This window comes from Octopus sinensis, linkage group LG14, assembly GCF_006345805.1.
Source record: "Octopus sinensis linkage group LG14, ASM634580v1, whole genome shotgun sequence".
Classification (NCBI taxonomy): Eukaryota; Metazoa; Mollusca; class Cephalopoda; order Octopoda; family Octopodidae; genus Octopus; species Octopus sinensis.
Window position 1 is genome coordinate 58026541 of NC_043010.1, and position 21762 is coordinate 58048302.

Genomic DNA, 21762 nt, shown 5'->3' on the forward strand with positions numbered 1-21762 from the left:
ATCTAACATTCTCAACAACAGTGCAACTGGCTCCACACACCTATGACATCATTCACAGGTGTATGACTGTCTACATTCCTACCCAGGTCATCACACAGGTGTGACTGTCTCCACGCAGAATGATGGATTATATCCACATATGTTTGACATTCTCCAAGCAACCGCAGCATTAACATAAGTAAAATGTCTCAATATAGCTGTGTTACCTGTTACAGGTGTGTCCCTTGTCACACAGGTGTAACAATTCTCATATGGGTGGGAATCACAACACAGATTTATTTAAAACCAACAACACTAAATGCTGCCAACACATTTGTACCCCTATAAAATCCCACATTTACAATATATAAGGCAAATTGGCAGAGATGTTAGAGCACTGGATAACATGTCTCGTAGCATTTGTTTTGACTCTTTATATTCTGAGTTCAAATCCCACCAAAGTCAATTTTGCCTTTCATCTTTTCAGGACCAATAAAACTATACTAAATCCTGTAGAATGAGTTGGAGAAACTGTTAGAAGATGGGACACAATACCTTGTGGTATTTGATCCCTCCCTTTGTGTTCTGACAGCAACATATGTGACCACACACACACTGGTACCAACCTGTATCAACTTTTCCCTTCTATAAACATCGGTGATGAAGAGGGGTGGATGGGGGAGACTTATATGTTTGGACAACTGACCGTCTTCCTCACAAAATATTCTCCAGGCTTGCACACCACGCATGTGTAGGGGCATGGTACACTTTGACCAAAGGAAACCCCATAGAGATACACATTTACTCAACAACAACAACTCACGTCTATTTCTGCCAAGTTGTCCTCCATCTCACAACACAATCTACAAAAACATCTTGCAAAAGCTCATAGTCACCAATCTCAAATATTGCAACACTTCAGGTCATAACAAGCTTATTATTGATATCACAACAAACTACTGAAGGTATCACTTACCAGTAAAACTGAAGGGGGCCTTCTTTCTGTAGTAGAGGTAGTCCATTCACTTTGGGACTCGTACTGAGGGTAAAAACCACTTTTTGATTCCATAAATTGTGTATTTCTGTTCCTCATTTCAGTTGATTGTCTTGTTTGGGTTCTTGTTGTGGCCACAGGTTTCTTAGTTGTGCAGGTATAATGACTTTTCTCTCTGTCGGAGCTGATTTCTGTAATGTACTGTGTACCTCTGTCGTTATTACACCTCACCACACACAGTGTGATGGACACCACTACGGCTACTGACACTATTACTGCTGCTGTTACAATAATGATGACCCAGGTCAAGTTGATCATGTTGTCAGATTGTGACTGAAAATTTTTCAGGGCTGGAGACGTTTTGTTGCTGACGGTCAGTGTTAAAGATAATGTTACTCTTGCTGTCAGAGCTGGTGTGCCACTGTCTCTGACAGTGATCTGTAGTTTGTAAGTACCAGCATCATTTTGGTAAACTGTTCGAGCAAAAGACAGCGCCCCAGAATAAGGGTTTACTGTGAAAAGCTGCTTGTTGTTTCCTCCAAGAATTTCATATTGAAGGAACGCATTTAAATGACTGTCCCTGTCTGAAGCCCTTAAAACAGTAATCTCTTTTTTACTTTGGGGATGATAGTGGACATCAAGGCTGAAAGGGTCCGAACTAGGGAAGGTGAAATAAGGGGCATTATCATTCTCATCTAAAACTTCTACAATCACATTGGCTGTGTTATTTAATGAAGGATTCCCGTTGTCTTTGACAAATACTTGGAACTTATAAACATTTTGTTGTTCTCTATCCAGTGGTATAGTGGTTGAGATAAAACCATAATCAGTTATCTGGAATGGTATCACATGTTTGCTGGTACTCAACAGAGAAAAAGTCAGTTGACCTCCAGCTCCCATATCAGGGTCAGTAGCATTTATAAAACCAATGGGGAAGTTTGTTTTCCCATTTTCATAAGTCAGAAATTTAAACGATTCTTTTGTAAATTGTGGCTGTACATCGTTGACATCCATTACTTCAATGGAGAACTGTCTCTGAGTCTGTAAAGGAGGGGATCCTTTGTCTTCGCAAGAAATTGTTATGTCATACCTATCTTGTTTCTCTCTGTCAACAAGTTTCTTTAATGTAATTTTATATTCTTTTAAACCTAATTCTAAAAGAAGGAACTTATCATGGTGTAGGCTACATTCCACCTCACCATTCTGTCCAACATCATTATCAATAATACTGACATACGCTATGTAACTGCCGACTTTGATTCCTTCAGAAATGGCTGCTGTATTCTCTTTCTCTTTTATCGGAGTGACAAAGTTGACATCTATTTCTGGTGCCATGTTGTGTTGGTTGATGACATTTACCAAAACCATGGCTATGGAACTGAGAGGGGCACTGCCACCATCTGTGGCTCGTACAAACAATTCATAAGTCTTTTTATGTTCTGCTCTAAGATCCTTCTGTAAAAATATCTCACCTGTATCTCGATTGAGTCTAAAGTAAGATTTCACACTTTCAGGTGTTTCAGAACTAAACTGGTATGACACTTTACCATTCTCTCCTGAATCAAGATCTCTCGCTGACAACATTAAGATGGCCCCATTTCTCTGGTGAGTATTCTTTACAGAAATATTGAAAATATCTCGACTAAAGACAGGCGGATTGTCATTGACATCTGTCACAGTTATATGAACATCTAAAACACCTTGTTTTGGAGGGTAACCTCCATCTTTGGCAATTATTTGTACATTGTAAGAGTCTCTGACCTCACGGTCTAATGTTTTCATCAGAACTATACCTAACTCAGAAGTTCCTGTTATTCGTTTAATTACTGACAATGTAAAAGGTTCTTTTTCTTCCATTTTAAGTTGGTATTTAATTTTGGAATATGGAACCCCAATATCCTTGTCAATAGCATTTGGAATAGAAATCTTCATTCCTTCCTTGTCCCCTTCAGAGAACTGGATGTTGGCAAACTTTTCAGGAAATTCTGGTCGGTTATCATTAACATCTTGTATAACAACTTTAATCTTCAGTACTTTCATAAAAGTTTCAGCTTTTCGAACTGCCACTTTGACTATTTTGGAACATTCCATTTTATATGAACACAGGGACTCAGCATCTAGTGATTGTGCTGTGTGCAGTTTACCTTTCTTGGTCACATTGAACAAGCGGAAACTGTCTGACAGTCTTTGTTCCAACTGGCTGAACGTTATAAGATTGTGATCTTGGAATGGTATTTTGTCCATCAAGTGTAAGTCTGTAGCGATGTCTCCCACATACGCTCCAGGTCCCTTCCCTTCTTCCACATGGTAGGTAATGTCTACACAGAGGCAGCAGTGAAGAACCAAGGAAAGTATTGCCGCTGTGTGAAGGACATCTTGTCTTTTTATTCTCTTCATCACTAAAAAATTGGTCAATGAACAAAAGCATTCTGAAATGAAAGAAGAAATCAACCATTAGTCACCGATAATGTCAACAACGGCATAAAAGGTAAGCAATAATAGGAATTTGTTTAAGAGTTAGAACAAGAACAGAGACATTATGGTACTGTCTAAGCAATACTATACAACAATGAAAGGGTCATTCTATCTGAAAGTAATCCCTGGTGAAAAATTGTTTAAGAGCTGTAACATGATAAAATGATACTGGGCCCGTCGACAAGTATAGCACTTACAGTGTACCTATTTGTTTAAATCACCAGTGAACTAAACCCCTCATATTCTATATATATACACACACACACATATACATATATAGAATATGAGGGGTACAACATAAGTTTCAACCCATTTGTCTGGGTCTCATCAGGTAACCAATAAAGATATCTGTCTCACTACAGATTTTTAGTGTCAGCTGACTTGTTATTCATTCCCTAACTTGGTGGACATATAACAAATCAGCCGACACTAAAAGTCTGTAGTGAGACATAGCTTTATCAATGTACTTGCTGAGACCCAGACTGGTAGGTCGAAACATATGGTGTGCCCCCAAAAGATTTAATACTGAATCCATCTCCTGTTAATTAATATTATATATATATATATATATATTGTACAATATAAATAAGGTGATATTTTTTCAAATGCAGAATTGTCATTAGAACAGCAGAAATATTGGGTAAATTATGCTTACGAAGCGGAAAAATTTGTCAACAAACATGGGACTTGAAATTTATGCAATATTTCTGCTGTTCTTATAGCAATTCTGCATTTGAAAAAATATCACCTTATTTGTACCATACAATACACATTTCAACACTTATAAAAAACAAATGTTAATTTGTATATAGATGAATGTATACACACACACACGTATGTATGTATAGGTATATGTGCATTTATGTGAGTTACGGTCTCCTTGAATTGTGTGGCAGTTGTAAACGAGTGTGACTGACATACATGCAGTGTGGTTCTTTTAGAAACTTATTGAAAACATCTGATCACGGAAAATATTGCCGTACTCGGAAACAAGTGAGGCCTGGCAATAGAAAGGGCATTAGGCTAAAGAAAAATCCACTTTGTTGAATTCTGTCTGACCCATGCAAATAGGGAAAGTGGACATTAAAAGATGATCATAATAATATGTCTGTGTGTCTATGTGGAGTAAACATGACTTTCCCTCTGTAGAAGAGATAGATAGCTAGATAGAAGGATGGATGGAGAAAGAGAGAGAAAGATAGAGATATAGATAGACAGGGAGAGAGAAATGGATAGGGTATCACTGTATTCAGAAGAGAAGTGACAGTCCCATAGCCTAAGCCACCCCAGTCAGGTGAATGGAGTTGAAGTTAGCAAAAAGATACATATGTATGGAGCATGTGGGCAGGAAAGGGTCTAGGATTTAGTTGCAGAGGGAAGCAGTTACAGGGAAGAAGGGACAGGGTGAAATATGCAGGGCAGGGTTTCATGCTGTGAGAGAGAAACTGGGGTTAGTGGGTGCATCATGCAGATGAAGGTGGGGCTGGTTGAGATGAAGGGATGCAGCAACAGAGAAGAAACAGTGTTCGTATTTGAATGGGGGTGGGTGCAAATGGATCCTTATTGATGACAAGGATAGGCATCTTAGAGTTTAGGATATTTGTATCCACAGCAGCAGCTGACCCATCAAGCATACATGAACAGTCCTGTAGTGAGGGGCTGGAATCGTTGGGAGTCTGACGATCACTTCTCTTTCTTCTCTCATAATTCCATTCACATAGAATATTGATTCTACCATAGTATTTGACTGGTACTTATTTTATCGACCTGGGAGGAATTAAAAACAAAATCAACCCTAACAGGATTTGAACTCATTGCACAAAGTCAACAAAATATTCCAAAAACAGTGGCATGTTAACAGTTTTACCATCATTTGCTCTAATGATGATAATAATGATAATAATCCTTTAAGGTCTGAAATTTTGAGGGGTGGGTGGGGGCTGGACGATTATATCGACCTCAATGCTTGATTGGTATTGATTTTATCAGCCCCGAAAGGATGAAAAGCAAAGGCCATCTTAGTGGAATTTGAACCTAGAATGTAAAAAGGATGAAATGTTGTTAAGCATTTTCTCCAGAGTGCTAAGGGTCCTGCCAGCTGCCTGCCTTCAACAACAACAACAACAATAATAATAATAATAATAATCCTTTTTACCAGAGGCACAAGGCCTTAAATTTTCAGGGAAGGGAGTAGTCAATTACATTGATCCCAGTGTTTTCACTGGTACTTAATTTATTGACCCCGAAAAGCAAAGTCGACCTTGGCGGAATTTGAACTCAAAACATAGTGGCAGACAAAATAGCACTAAGCATTTCGCCCAGCGTGCTAACAATTCTGCCAGCTTGCTGCCTTTTAATAATAATAATGATTGGTATGACCACAAACCCGAAGGCATCATAGAAATTGATAATGCAAAGATCCTGTGGGATTTTATGATTCAGTGCAACCATGAGATAGAGAATAGGAAACCAGACATAGTCTTAATTGAGAAAGAAAACAAACTATACTGGATCATGGAAATAGCATGCCTAGCTGACAACAAGGTATGCGATAAGGAAGAAAGAAAAGTCGAGAGATATGGGAGGTTAGCTTGGGAGGTTAAGCAGTTGTGGTCGATGAAAAAGGTGGTAGTATTACCAATAAATGTTAGAGCCCTGGGAACAGTGAGTAAAAATTTTGAGAAGTAAATGGAACAAATAAGGGCTACAATAAGGGTGGAGCACTTTCAGAAAACAGCACTGCTTGGAACTGCTCGAATACTCTGGATGGTGCTCGAAAAATAAGAGGTATTACCTTAGTTCATTAGTAGTGAACAGCCAACACTATAGTACATCTCCAGCGTTAGAAGCTGTGCAAAGGCAATGATAATACTAATAATGTAGTGAATGTAGCATGCTGGCACAGAAAGATTACAAGAAAAGACATGACAAACTAGGGAGAGTAATCCATTGGGAGCTATGTAGAAAGCTAGGATTTTATTACACTGGTAAATGGTATGAACATGAAGCTAGTAAAGTGCCAGAAAGAAAGAAATATAAGATATTGGGGGACTAACATTCAGACTGACAGAGTAATAGAAGCTAGAAGGCCTGATTTAGTAGTAGTAGATAAGGAGAATAGAAAGTGGCAGATAATTGACTTTACAGTCCCAAACGATGAAAAGATTAAAAAGAGAGGTATAGAAAAAATAGCAAAGTACCAGGACCTAGCCATTGAATTAGAGACTATGGAATGTGGGGGTAAAATGTAACCCTGTAGTTATAGGTGCATTGGGAACTACCCCTAAAGATCTGAACAGATGCATAGAGGAAATAAACATAAAACCCAGTTTAGTAGAGCTCCAGAAAACAGGGTTATTAGAGACAGCTAGGATACTTAGGAGGGTTCTTGACATCTAAGGTTACTTGTAGCCTGATGCTAGGATTTTTTTCTTTTCCTACAGTTTAATCTGTTGTGTGTATATGAAACAAATAATGGTTTCTTTCATTCATTTTTTAAAACTAGCTTCTGATCTTAAGTGATTGGAAGTGTTATCATGTGCAGGCTTTGACTTGTTATAAAAGATGGGCTGCAGAAAATATTCTACTCATTACCACAGATTTTCTTGGCAGTTGTTTGACCATAACCAGTTGAGCCTGTCCCTTAATGGCTGACGATATGCGCATCTCTGATCATGAGCAGAAGTAGTGGTGGGGACATAATAGCCATGTGCTAGAGAGGAATTCTTTGGGAGTTTGAATAATTCACCTCTGGAAATAGGTGTTTCATTCATCATCCTAAAACAAACCTTATTCAGGGAGGTTTTGAGTGAGATGGGATAGTGGACCCGAAGAAAATATGATGATGAAGTACATGAACAAAAATCTGAGAAATTGGGGTATTTATTTCAATCAACCCTAATACTTCAGAGGAATTTTGCTATTGACCATGGAGGGCTGAAATGTCCCAGATGACCTCAGCAAAATTTCAGCACAGAATACAATGTATGTATAGTTCTGTCTTGAGCGCTAGGACTTCTGAGGCCAGTTCCTCAGTTTCCATGGAGATCACCACATTGCCCCAGGATGGGACATCACAGAATTACACATTTACAGCTGAGTTGACTCGACTAATGCATCACCCAGTCTGGGAATTGAAATCACAATCATGTGATTGGGAGTGCAATGCCCCAACCACTTAGCAACATACCTTTACTCAGAGTACAAACTGTCCAAAACAAATAGCAAAGCTCGAACTACTCTGACAGTTGACTACTTTTGGTCAGGACTGGCCAGGGGTTAAACAGCAACAACTCACCATATATGGAAGTTGTAGGCAGTCCTTCAGGGGTTTAGGAAATAACAGCTAAATACCCTTTAATCAACACATTACCATCTTAAAAAAACTTGAATAATGTGGTTCATTCGCATCGGAACAAAGACAGGGTGGTCATGGCTAGATTTGTTTGCTGAGTCTGGGCTTACTTGAGCTTTAACAACAACAACTGCTGTGTATAAAACTTTAATTACCATACACCGAACAGGGTGACATGTTGATGGTCAACTGAACTGCTAGAAATAGCAACCAAATTTGAGGTGAGGGGTGAAAAGAATACATTGGCTAATGCTGTGCTAACTGTATATCATGTCTTAATGACATGGTGGCCAAGGTAGGCATGTCGTTGATCATACAGCAAGTTGGTCAGGACAGACCAGCTACTAAACAACAACACCAATAACAAAACTTGCTACTAATACTACTACAATTGCTGCTGCTACCACTACTACTACTGCTGCTGCTATTAATACTACAGCAGCAGTAGTATTAATACACACACACACACAACATATAAGCACACACACACACACAGACATAAATACTTGCTGCTGCTACTACAGAGACAGACAGACAGACAGAATATCCAGTAAGAGAGGAGGGAGGGGGAGGAGGAGGCTGGCTGGCACAACAACAAACAAACAACAGTCTTCATGGTAATCAATATAAAATCTCATTGCATATTTACTGACAATATCACACAATATCATAGCATCTCCCAGCCTCCACCTCCTCCTCCTCCTCCTCCTAACTTTACTCTTACTGCAATATAGCAACTCTCTTTTTCTTTCTCTCTTAATAGCTCATGTACTAGCTATTTGCCTCTCTCTCTCTCTCTTTCTCTCCCTATCTATCTATCAATCTGTCTGTTTGTCTATCTACCTACCTATGTCTATCTATTAATCTCTTTCCCTACATATATATATATATATATATATATATATACACACATACATACATATATATACATACATATATACATATATATATATATATATATATAATATATATATATATACATACATATATATATATATATATATATATATATAATATATATATATATGCATACATATATATACATACATATATACATATATACATATATACACATACATAGAGTGATAGATATTTACATACAGAGGTTGATTTGTTCTATGAAACTTGTTAAAGTAGTGCTCCAGCATGGCTACAACCTACTGAAACAAGTAAAATATAAAAGATTTTATATCTATCTATCTATATGTGTATGTGTGTATATGTATGTATGTATGTATGTCTATATATATATATATGTGTGTGTGTGTGTGTGTATGTATGTATGTGTGTGTGTATATATATATATAAAATTGTGTATATGAAGTAAGTAGAAGAGAAACTGGACAGGGTCAGATATACTAAGCCAAGGCAGAAGAAAGTTTGTCCCTGTTTTAAGAAGTAAGGAGAAGGGTGAGGTGTGGGCAGTGGACCGGAGAGGAGGGGGGGGCTAATAATGGTTACAGCAGACGGAAAGAAGCCTGTAGAGGAGGCTGTTGAATGTGGAGCATGCATGGGTGAGAGAGGGACACATGTAGGAGTGGGAAGGGAGAGCAGCCGTTCAGGAAGACAGTTGCATGCTTATCAAATGGGATTAAGACTGAGAAATCCAGTGAGACAGATGGGTCGAGCAGGGATCATTGTTGAAAGGATTAATGGTAGAGTAATGCTAGTTAGTACTAGTCACATGTATAGTCAGTGAAGGTTTAGTGCCTCCAGGGACATGGACAGGGGTTCAAAGTGGAGAGAGATAATACCAAACTGTTTGGTTGAGTTCTAAAACACAGAGAAAGAATTGGCTGAGGAGAGACGCAGCTTGGAAGGGATGCTAAGTGAAGAAGAAGACAAGGAGGAGGAAGAGGAAGAAGAAAAAGAAGAAGACGAGGAGGAGGAGGAAGAAGAAGAAGCATTTAGCTAGATCCTACTCCAATCATTTGTTGAACATGGTTCACTACTCTGCAATCTGATAGATGCTTAGGAAACTGAGGGTAAATGAATATCTTGTGAGAACTGAGAACTGTAGAGGCCATGTTCAGCAACAGACTCAGCCAGGTGAGCAATGAACAATGAGTTTGACAGTGAATCTAACCTTCAGGGAGGGGGGGTTGTCCGTGTATTAAAGTTCTCCAAGCCAGCTCTGCATAGGAACTTTTGTATGCTGAGGAATAAGTTCTTACAGATGAATGAGTGGAGGATTTAAAGAAGTAATTCCTGAGAGGGAAACAAAACCTAGGATGAAGGCACTTTCGGACAAAATTAACAAATCCTTAAGTTTTAGTAAGAAAGAAAGCAAGACAGGGTTCTGCTTGCATCAAGTGGCAAGATGTGGGCTTTGAATGCAGAAGATTTGCACTGACAAAGAAGAAATGAAGCAAAGATGGGTAATGTTAGATGAAGAAGAGAAGAGAGATGAGTTGAGAAGACGACTGGATGTGAGATGCAGTGTGGAAGAGAGAGAACATTGCAGTCATACGGTGGCTTAATATGGTGAAGTAATCAATAGATGAGGTTTATTGATATCTTGGTAGAAAGGAGAGTCAGTGTTGTTGTTGTGTTGCATGTTATAGAGCAAAGTGTTGGTGTGAAGGTCAGGGATGGAAATGGCTTTAGGAACTCATGAAAGAAATGACAATGAATCAGGAGAATTGGTGGCACACAGTGAAGGAGAAGAAGCATCCACCGGTGCCAGCAGGGCAGAATGGTTGCTAAGATATCGGTGGTGGTGGTGGTGGTGGTTAAGACATATATCTTACGTTGGGGTCTCTCTTTCCCATCCTGTTCTTATCAAGTCTCCATCTACTGCCCTCTATGTTACACTCTTCCCTCTTATTCATTATGTACCAAACAACCTGTGTAACGAAGGATGGTGTTTGATGTGTCTGTATTTAATCCCTCCACCATCACCCTTTATAGGTCTACTTCACTTCCACCATCCATCATTCTATCTCTCTTCCATCACAATGCCGTCGTAATCAAGAATTACAGTGGATAGGCCCATATTCAATATCTCCAACTATCACCCGTCTCAAGTACTACACGTCATTCTCTCTCCTGCCAGTTTCTCCCCACCCCCATGACATTTTCCATTCTCCCCATGGCCACCTCTATTGCTGTCCATCATCCACTACCTCTTATAATCACCTTTTTTTATAATTATCCCATAATGTTGCTCATGTTAGCTTTATATTCAATTTCTTTATTAACAACCAATGTGTACCCATCTCCCTCTCTCCCTCTCTCTCTTTCATTGATCCCCTTCTTTACCATTCTTATCCTCAGTATCCTGTCACACCTATACTCGTGCACTCTACTTTTCTGCTCTTTTGCCCATCAAACTCTTCTATTCACACCCATGGTCACTAAAGATAAAGAGATTCTTTAGTTGTGCAGAGACCAAGACAATCCCTCTAGTGTTGGTGCCAAGATTAAAGACTGTAAAATAGTTGGTGTTAGGGAAGACAACCCAATCATAAAAACCATGTATGAGTGAGAAGTGGTCCCCCACCTATCTAAAAGGATAAAGATTCCAAAAAACAATGACTGGGGCCAATCCAGCAGACCAGACATGTTTCCATGGAACCTTGTGTGACAGTAATATTCATTTACAATTAGCATGTCAAAGACATTGGAGCATAACCACTAACATACACATGTATGTATAAATATATATATATATATATATATATATATATATATATATATATATATAAAATTAGAAAAGAACCACCTTTTATCAATTCAAAATGAACAATTAAATTACACCATCTAGAAAATTACATATAATAGAAATATTAACATTAAAATAACAATAAAATGTCAATGATTAAGTAAATTGCAAAAAAATATATAATAATTATTATTTATATATATACACACACAGGGTGTGATGGGTAAATTGTCGCCATTTTATAATGTTAATTTCAGGCATGCACACTGTTCGTTTTTGATTTTGTTGACTACACAGTATAGTAGGGTCAGTTGGGCAAAAAACTGCACCATGACACAATTCACTCTGCCAGAAATTTAGAAATAACATGCTGTACTGCTTGGCATTTATGCTAGAAGCTCCAATACAAACAGATGGTGAACACACAGAACAACCGTTGGCTTGCCGTGTCCCAAAAACATGTACTGAGAGTGATAAAATTCAAACATCCAGTCAACATCATTTTGCTTGAAGTGGTCAATAGTAATGGTGATATTATACTTCCATTCATCTTCCCACACAACCTCAGACTCAACATAAAGGCCTACATCAAGTACCTGGAGGAGGTGGTGCTGCCCTGGGTCAAGAGGGTGGCTGCTGGAAGATCTGTCATGCTTCATGACAGTGAAACATGGGCTGTGACTGCGGAGGACATGTGTAGGCTCAGAAGAAATGAAGCTAGTATGATCCGCTGGATGTGTAATGTCAGTGTGCATGCACGACAGAGTGTAAGTGCCCTGAGAGAAATGTTGGACATAAGAAGATGTGGTGTGCAAGAGAGACGTCTGCGCTGGTATGGTCATGTACTATGGATGGATGAGGAGAGATGTGTGAAGAAGTGCCACTCCCAAACAGTAGAAGGAACCCGTGGAAGAGAGAGACCCAGGAAGACATGGGATAAGGTGGTGAAGCATGACCTCTGGAGATATGCTGTAACTGAGAAGACCCAGCAAATAAAGTGAGATTACAGCTGTACTGTACACCAGTGTCGCATAAATACCCCACCCCACTCAAAAAGTACCTTTGGATCATAGAGTGACATGCTGTGCTTGAGGAGACCTATTGAGGCAAGTACATTAACATCAAAATCAAATCAAACCACAATCAAACGTAAATTGTAGTTGTGGATGATGCCAGCGCCATCTGTCTGGCTCCCCATGCTGGTGGCACATAAAAAGCACCCACTACACTCACAGAGTGGTTGGCGTTAGGAAGGGCATCTAGCTGTAGAAACCTAGCCAGATCAGACTGGAACCTGGTGCAGCTTCCTGGTTTCCCAGACCCCAGTTGAACTGCCCAACCAATGCCAGAATGGAAAATGGAGGTTAAACAATGATGATGATGATGATATGTATATATATGTATGTGTGTGAAGGCACATGGCTCAGTGGTTAGAGCATCAAGCTTACGATCATGAGGTTGTGAGTTCGATTCCAGGACCAGGCTGTGTGCTGTGTTCTTGAGCAAGACACTTATTTCATATTGCTCTAGAATCTGGGTTCAGTTCCACTGCGTGATATCGCGGGCAAGTGTCTTCTACTAAAGCCTTGGGCTGACCAAAGCCTTGTGAGTGGATTTGGTACATGAAAAACTGCAAGACGTCCATTATTGTATGTATGTTTGTGCATGCATGTATGTATGCAGTGATGTGTGTGCATGCATTTGCGCACATAAGGGTCATGTATATATATGCACAGAGCCACATATGTAATTTTATGTAGATGTAGAATAGTGTAGAGAGAGGGTGAGGGATGATCCATTTAAAGTGCCACCTGGTGGTAAATAGAGCATACAAAAGAATATTTGAAGTCAAAGAAACTGATTGGTGGTCATTATTAATAATGACTGCCTCAGTCATTATTAATTATGTGTGTGTGTGTGTATGTATATATATATATATATATATATATATATATATATATATAGACAGAGACAGAGAGAGAGAGAGAGTTCTTGAGAGTTGGGCTGCGTGATCCTTGGATCTTAACATACAATTATATATATATATATATACGTATACTACCATGCTATAGTGTTATATGTAGAGCACTAATGTTGAAGTCCCACTAGTACACCGGTGTCACACCAATACAACTAAAATTTGTTGTTATTTAGCCTCAGGTCAACCCTGATAAAGCAACACTACAAATAAAGACATTCTGTCTGTGACCATCCAGTCACAATATATGTTGATTATATTATCCAATATGTCCTTGCATTTGTTTATTTGAGACATAAGGGAGAGTTGGCTGCTATTATTCCCTAAGTAGGTAACCCTATTGCAGGCTCCTCTGCTGGTTGATCAAATAAAATCTGTGAGATGTCAAGTATAATTGGAAGGGCCAAATACTTCCAAATGGACACAGACATAACAACATCATCAATGACCACAACCCCATGAGGTTGCTATAGACCTATTAGAAAGAACAACCAAACTTCCCTCAAATCACATTATATTAAGGAGGTTATCGTTCTTCTGTTTCTGAGTGAGTGAAGGAAGAATGGTAGCATCTTTGACCTTTCTCATGGTCTCCAAGAGTGTTGAGAAGAAGTGGGGAATTGAACTTTGGGCTGGAAACTCCATGAACCAAATTCTTGCCACAAAATATACTCCACTGAAGAGATTTAAGGGTGAAATGGTGTGTTAGACTAGGGAACAACTTTATTCCATCTCTACCCAACAACAGTAGAAATCTCTCTGACAGGCTTCATGCAAGTTTTATTTCTTAAATCTCACTTAAAATACTGTATGTTGAGCAAGGTGAACTGTTCCAGAAGCAAAGATAATAAGGGTCATGGCTAGAATGTTATTTGATTACAGCTTAATCTGTTGCATAACAACTGACCAATGGCAAAACAACAACAACAACAATAGCGTTCATATCTGAGCTTGTTTTTGTCCATGGGATTATTGCCACCCACCTTATCCACTTGACCATTCCATCTTCCCATACTACACAGTGAAAATCTGACATTTAACAAGTTAAGGAACCCTCCAATAAGAAAGATGAGATGAAGAAGGCCAGTAAATATACAACAGACATTAGCTGTTAATTTCCTGGAAATAATTACCAATGAGCTGAGAGTAGGGGTTCCATTCACAGGAGGGGGGGGGATCTCTCTTCATCAGAGAGGGACACAGAGTCTGTTGAGAATATGTTTGTAGAGAGAAGGGTGAGGTTGGTAGCTATCTATCTATCTAGATAAGCAGACAGACAGACCGACAGATAGAGAGGTAGACAGACAGATAGACTGACAGAGTGAAAGAGAGTACAACAGCGAAACGGATTTCTAAAAAGAGAAGGAGAGCATAAAAAGAAAGGAAGTGTGCGTGTGTGTATGCATGGATGTGCAAGTGTGCGTTTTCAACAAGTCAAACAATGAGAACAAATAAGAAAGAAAGAAAGGTTTTGAGAAAATCTGGAGGAAGAATGAGTGATATTCATGCATGTTTTCATAAAAAAGAAGGAAGATATGATGGAGTTAGAAGGAAAGTTAAAGAAAGCAGAAGAAATAGATTTGAATGTTATCATCGAGAGAGAGAGAAAGAAAAAGAGAGAGCCAGAGAAAGGAGAGTTTATGAGAGAAAATAGAGCAGAAACAAGATGGCCGACAGTCTGCTGCTTTCAGCGACATAAAGCCGTCGTCCATAACAGAGGCCGACTCTTTTTTCAGATCCAAACTCCAATAAGCAAAGTGAAATGCTCTCCGTATCACACACACAGACACAGATGCTGTAGTAAACACCATGTCTGTTGTTTATTAATGTACAACTAATGCATCATTCACGTGTGACTACTACAACATCCCAAGCCATATTAAATGTCGATATTTCAGTAGAGGAGATGGCTGGCTTATACACCACCTTGGAAAGAAAAAACACCATCTTTGAACCAATGACAACACTTATATGTGCTTGCTTAACCTGCTAAAAATAACACTCAAATCTTCTTCAAAATCACACTCTACAGCCCTAGAAGTGGAATGACAGTTTAATAATGTAGACTTTCATGATATTTGTAAAAAGAAGAGATAGTCATGTATGGAACATTCTAAACAGAAATCTTTTGGATCAGGGATGGCTTAGGGTTAAAAAACACCAACGTATGCATGTGTGAAACTTTGTCTGTCAAGAACTGTATGTTCTACACAAGATATAATACATCTAATGTACCTATGTTTAACTATTTAAGTTACACTTTATGTCGTGTTGTGTGTGTGTATGTAATATGTGTAAACCAATTCCATGAGTGCTTCCCACACACAGAAACCACACTTCCCATTATCCAAACCATGCTGCCCCCCCCCCCACATTGCCTCCCTTTCTCTCCTTTCGCAAATGGAGTAGCCATGTTTCTCCTCTACTGCAAGACATCAGCTCCTGTTCTTCTGTCATTGTTTAACCTCTCATCTCCTGGCACAAAGCCACTTCCATCAATATTACATCCCATTTACTTAATGGGGGTCATGTCTTGTGAGTTATTTGGTGACTCCCCCTCCCCTAGTCCCAGTACCAAGACTCTTCATACACTCTGTAAAATTGAGGGCATTAGGAACAGCACGGAGCCATAGAAACCATGCCAAAGTGGACTTTGGAACTTGGTATTTGTCTGTCGGTCTGTCTATCTGTCTGTCTATCAATCTATCTATCTACCTACCCATTTATTTATCTGTCTGTTTGTCTAGTGGGAGGAAATATAGCTTCATGAGCCAATGGGAAGTCCTTATGTGATTTGCGCTGTAAGAAATAGCAGCCAACTCACCCTCTAAATACATCCTATAATCTTTAAAGTACACATTATAAGATAACATTATATAATGTACTCTGAGATAGACACTGGCTGAACATAACAAATGGTGGTCAAGTTTGGAACGTCATTGATCATAGGTTTACTGGATCAGACCTGACCTGGGACTAAACAACATGTCACAAAGAAACTCAGCATTAACAGGTTTTTTCCTTTCTTCTTATTTCTTCTGTCTTCAAGAAATCAATAGAAATGTCTTCTCTCTCTCTCTCTCACTTTCTCTCTCTATTTATATATATATATATATATTACACATATATACATATATATTATGTATATACATGTATCGGTGTGTGTATACACACACAATTACACAAAAAGAGTGAGAGAAAGAGAGAGTATTGTGGGTGGAGGGGTAGTTACACAATTAGATAGGGGTAGACATCACCATTACTCTTACATCTACTGATGTACATAACACCATAGTTGGAGCTGCTGCTACTACTACTACCACCACCCGCACCACCACAACCACAATCTCTGTTGCTACCACTACTACTACAATATGTTTCTCTGTGTTGTATGTTTATTGTGTGACTGTTCCATCCATGACCATCTCATCTATTCCATAATATATCCAGAAACCAATTAGTACATTCATTCATTTTTAATTAGGTAGTGTGGAATGTGAAATAGCTTGGCTGTTATTTCTAACAGGTCTACACAGAGAATCATTAGTCCCTTGCCTTGTATATTAAAACATCAAACCCTTCCATCTATGAGGGGTCAGAAAATGTGGACTTGTATGTTTCTACCCCATGTTCTTCACCCCAACCCTCGGCCTGGAAATGTAACAAACCCACATCTAAGACAAAAAAGCCATCAAGGAATTTCTTCCAGCTTCCCTTCTCAACATTGACAAATACCTTGAACCTAGAATGTGAGCATTCCTAATGAAAACCCAATCAAACAGCATCACCCAGACCCCTAACTATCCCATGTAGACCTTCAAGCATCTGTGTAATATTCCTCCTTGATATAACCATCTCCCAGACATTCCTCTCTCCAACTCTTATTACATATAAAACACAAACATTCCACCCTCAATATGTAATAAACTGAATGCACCATGCTTCACCCTGATTAGTGATGGCATCAGTAAAGCTTTCCACTCCATTCCTTGCTACAAACACCTCCTCTTTAACAAACAACACAAAATACTGACCTCTAGCATTTTTAGAGTAAAAATTGTTTGCCAACATAACATGGCAGTCCTGTTTTAGGACGAATGTTGCTGTAATCTAGCCCCAGGAGACATCGTCTCCAGCTGGCTATACGACACGATCTGTGTCCTTATATTTTCAAACAAGGGACTCTAGCACCCCCACTCAAAACTATCTGTGTATCAAAATTTCCAGGTTATTTCCCTTCATCGGCACAGAATAATCGTTCGGCTAGAAGTGGCACTGCCAAATTCCCATTCAAAATATATAGTTTTCAAAGTGACAACTAGTCACTGATCTATAAATAAGAAAATTACTATTTTTGAATCTCACAACGAGAGATATTCAGTGACAGTAATTTAGAGTAAAACTTTTTGCCAACATAACATGGCAGTCCTGGTTTAGGACAAATGTTGCTGTAATTTATCCCCAGGAGACATCGTCTCCAACTGGATATACAACGTGATGTGTGGCAGAAATCTATTCCAAAGCACTGTTACTGAATATCTCTCGTTGTGAGATTTAAAAATAAGTAATTTTCTAATCTAGCATTTTTGTCCAATAAACCATAAAATATACAACAGCAATAATATCCAGTTTCCTGACTTGAATATGCCAAGGTGACATCCTCTCACCTGCCCTTTTGAATCTATGCCTACAGGAATTTCCTGTGCCATCAGAGAACATTAGCTATAACCACTTCTCACAGCTAAAACATCCAAGTTCTGTTTCACACCTCCACAATATTACTATTATTATTATTATTGAGTGAGGGAGTAGTGCATGCCCTCAAAATGACACAAAATATATGAAGCCCAGTATACCCATCATGACCACTTGTCTCATAAAGGTACACTAGGCACATGCATCACTCATTCCAAGATAAACAGCATACGGCCTTGTAGGTGGGGCCCAGTTAGAATTGTCTTCATATTATTATTATTATTATTATTATTATTATTATTATTATAAAGGCGGCAAGCTGGCAGAATGGTTAGCATGCCAGGTGAAATGCTTAGTGGTATTTCATCTGCTGCAACATTTTCAGTTCAGATTCTGCTGGGGTCCACTTTGCCTTTCATCCTTTTGGGGTTGATTAAATAAGTACCAGTTATGCATTGGGGTTGATGTAATCAACTTAATCCCTTCCTCCAAATTAGAGGTCTTGAGCTTCCAGTAGAAAGGATTATTATTTTTAGTATTATTACATACAAACAACACATTCAATCAATGATGGCTTCCACCAGTCATACACCAAGGTCCAGAAACCTTTCCACAACAGAGAACAAAACTCAGCACCCATCACATCCTCCATACAGCAAACCTATTAACAACAAACAATGTGATGACAGCAATGATAAATATAGAGCAACAGGGAGTTAACTCTGATCACATCTGCAGTGACCACCACCACAGACTGGAGAGTTGAGAGAGCACAATATTTCCACACTGTGATACTGCATTCCATAGCATTTAGCAAAAAGTGCATGTTAGGGTTGCAATGCACAGCTCAACTGGAGAAACATTGTATAGTAAAGACATGTACAGCTTTACTGTGGTAACTACAGCACAAACTACAGCCCACACTGTATTGTTATATAGAGTTTTAGTGAGAGATAACATCAATGAAATGCCTTTAATTCTCTAGAGATGACACAACTGGATCAGGACAAATGGTAAAATATGCACAATGTTCTGAGACTATCACACAATATGGTGCCTATACACCTCACAACTAATGTTGTGTTTAACCCTTTCGTTACCAGCTCTGGCTCTATAGTATGATGTCTTGTTTTCATAACTTTTGAATTAAAATCTCTCACCAAACCTTAGTCACAGTTTATGCTCCTAACACCAGCTGAATGATAACCAAGTTATTTTACTAAATTCTTTGTTATATTTAAAGTAATTGAAAAGAACACAGAGCATCTCAAAATAAATAGAGTAACGAAAGGGTTAAGAGAGAGTTGAAGGTGGTTTCAGAGTGATTAGCCAAGTCATTGTTACAGCAAATGTTCCTGGATCAACCACTGCAGTCTACTTAACATTGTCTACCTCATTCACATATGTCTGTCTATTCAACTGAATTTTCCTCGTTGCAGCCAATTGTTGCATTAGACATCCCAATAACACTTTTCAAAATATCTCAATGACATCTCTGCATAGTAGCTAGACCTGTTAGAATTAGCAGCCAAATCTCCTTCAAATCATAGCCTACTGTCTTATGCATGTATGTATGAGCCGATAAGGGAGACCTCTACGTGATAATTAGTCCTGTTATAAATAACAACCAAAAGCCCCTCATATCACATCTTACCATCTTATTTTTATATATAAGTATGTATGTGCCAATGAGGGAGACATCAATATGTTTGCTACATCTGATAAAAATAGCAGTCAAATCTCTCACAAATCATAGTCCATTATCTTGGAAAAGGAAATATCACATTTAATAATGCTGTCTCTGATATCCTTAAAATGTCATGGCTGGAATGTCTTTAATCAAAATCCTTTTGATTGATCAGGGTTGACCAGTAATGGCAACCATGTCCTGCAATGACTTAACCTGTACATAATTATTAGATCCTTTAGAAATAGTAGTGAAATCTGTCCTCAATTATACCCATCATTCAAAAAACAAAAAGGTAAGTAGTCCTAGATGTACAGGATGAAAATAAAGTGACATATGAGGTGGTCACAGTTGGAACATCATTGATTGTATGTTTGATTTGATCTGACCTGGGGTTAAACAACAGCAACAAACATCAAATGCTTTCATCTCTTCACATACACATTTCCTACAACATATTTCCCACAACACATCTCAACAATAGACATTTCCTCATCAAGTTTACCCCAAGACAAAAATACCCACTACAACTGCGCAAGCCACTAGCTCCTCCCCACAACCTTTCTGCCATAGACAACATCCCCACAACAAACGACAGCTATAAAAATGACTTTTCCCACAACAAAGCCTCCCCCACAACAAACACCTTCCTACAATAAATACCTTCCCACTACAAACAGCACCCCCACTTAACAGCCTCTCACAACAAACACCTTCCCACGGCAAACCTGCTCCCACAACAAATATCTTCCCTCAACAAACACCTTCCAACAGGAAAGTATTTTCTACAACAACACTTTCCCACAACAAACAGTCCCAGTAAGACAGACTCTACCCACAATTCCCACCAATCTGCATCATTTCTGCCTCTGCCTCTCACATTACAAATATAGAAATGAGTGTAATGACAGCCAGTGTGTAAATATATGTACACACACACACACACATTCTACACAGGCACACATTTATATATATATATATATACACACATCCAAGCTATTGAATCCATCCGCCTTCCCAGTTTCCATTAGCGGACATCCTGCAAATATTGCTATATCCTGGCTGGCATCTGATTTCTCTTCCAATCCGATTGTAACGTACAACATGTCTATGTGTGTGTGTGTGTGTGTGTAGGTTTGTATGTCTGCCAGTGTATGTATTACTGTATGTGTGGCATTTCTACATGGCTGTGTTTGTGTGAATGTCAGTATATGTGGGTGTAAGTGCGATGTATATTTATGAGTAAGGCTGTGAATGTGTGTGTTTGCCTAATTGTATGTGTGATAGTGTGGGTTTGTATATGCAGCGGTGCATGTATATATATATATATATATATATATATGCGTGTGTATGTACATAGGTGTGTGTATGTGCTTGCAAAAAGACGATGGCCGGCTTCATTCTGCAGCATCGTAGCATCGAGGTGGTGGGATGAGGGAAGATAAATGTAGCATGGACTTGTGTGTGTGTGTGTGTGATGAACATGTGATGGAAGGGAGAGTGAGAGGTGAGTGAAAGAGAGAGCAAGAGGGAAAGAGAAAGGTGGTGGTGGTAGTGGCGCAATCAGTGTTTCTACACTAGATGTATGTGTGTGTGTGTGCAAGTTTATAGGTGTCTCTGTGCATATTAGTATGTACGTATGCATTGGGTATGTGTTTATGTGTATATGTGAGGAAGTTTAAATCATTTACTTAATACATCTTTGTATGTGTGTGTGTGTGCTTATGTGTGTGTTGTGTGCATTTCATTGTATATTTCAATAAATCTCTGTGTATCTACATAGATTAGTAGATATATGCACATACAGAGGTAAGAACTACCACACACATACACAAACACACATATATATGTATATATGTGTGTATATATGTATGCATATATATGTATATACATATATAAATACTCACACACTTACAGAGGTATGTACATATATGTG

General features: G+C 38.7%; 1 protein-coding gene across 7 annotated transcripts in view; it reads right to left on the bottom strand.

Annotated features, from left to right (window-relative positions):
• LOC115218762 (putative protocadherin beta-18) overlaps positions 1–21762 on the bottom strand; it is a 186827-nt gene that overhangs the window by 87147 nt on the left and 77918 nt on the right. For 6 of the 7 annotated variants that reach the window (XR_005001946.1, XM_036509073.1, XM_036509071.1 and 3 more), the window contains exon 2: positions 956–3402. Coding sequence is in view for 6 of the 7 variants with exons in the window: in XM_036509073.1 (XP_036364966.1) it covers positions 956–3402 (2447 nt within the window). In the remaining variant the exon portion in view is untranslated. Of the gene's footprint in view, positions 1–955; positions 3403–21762 lie in introns of those variants that run through there. The other variant, XM_029788685.2, reaches the window with a different exon arrangement.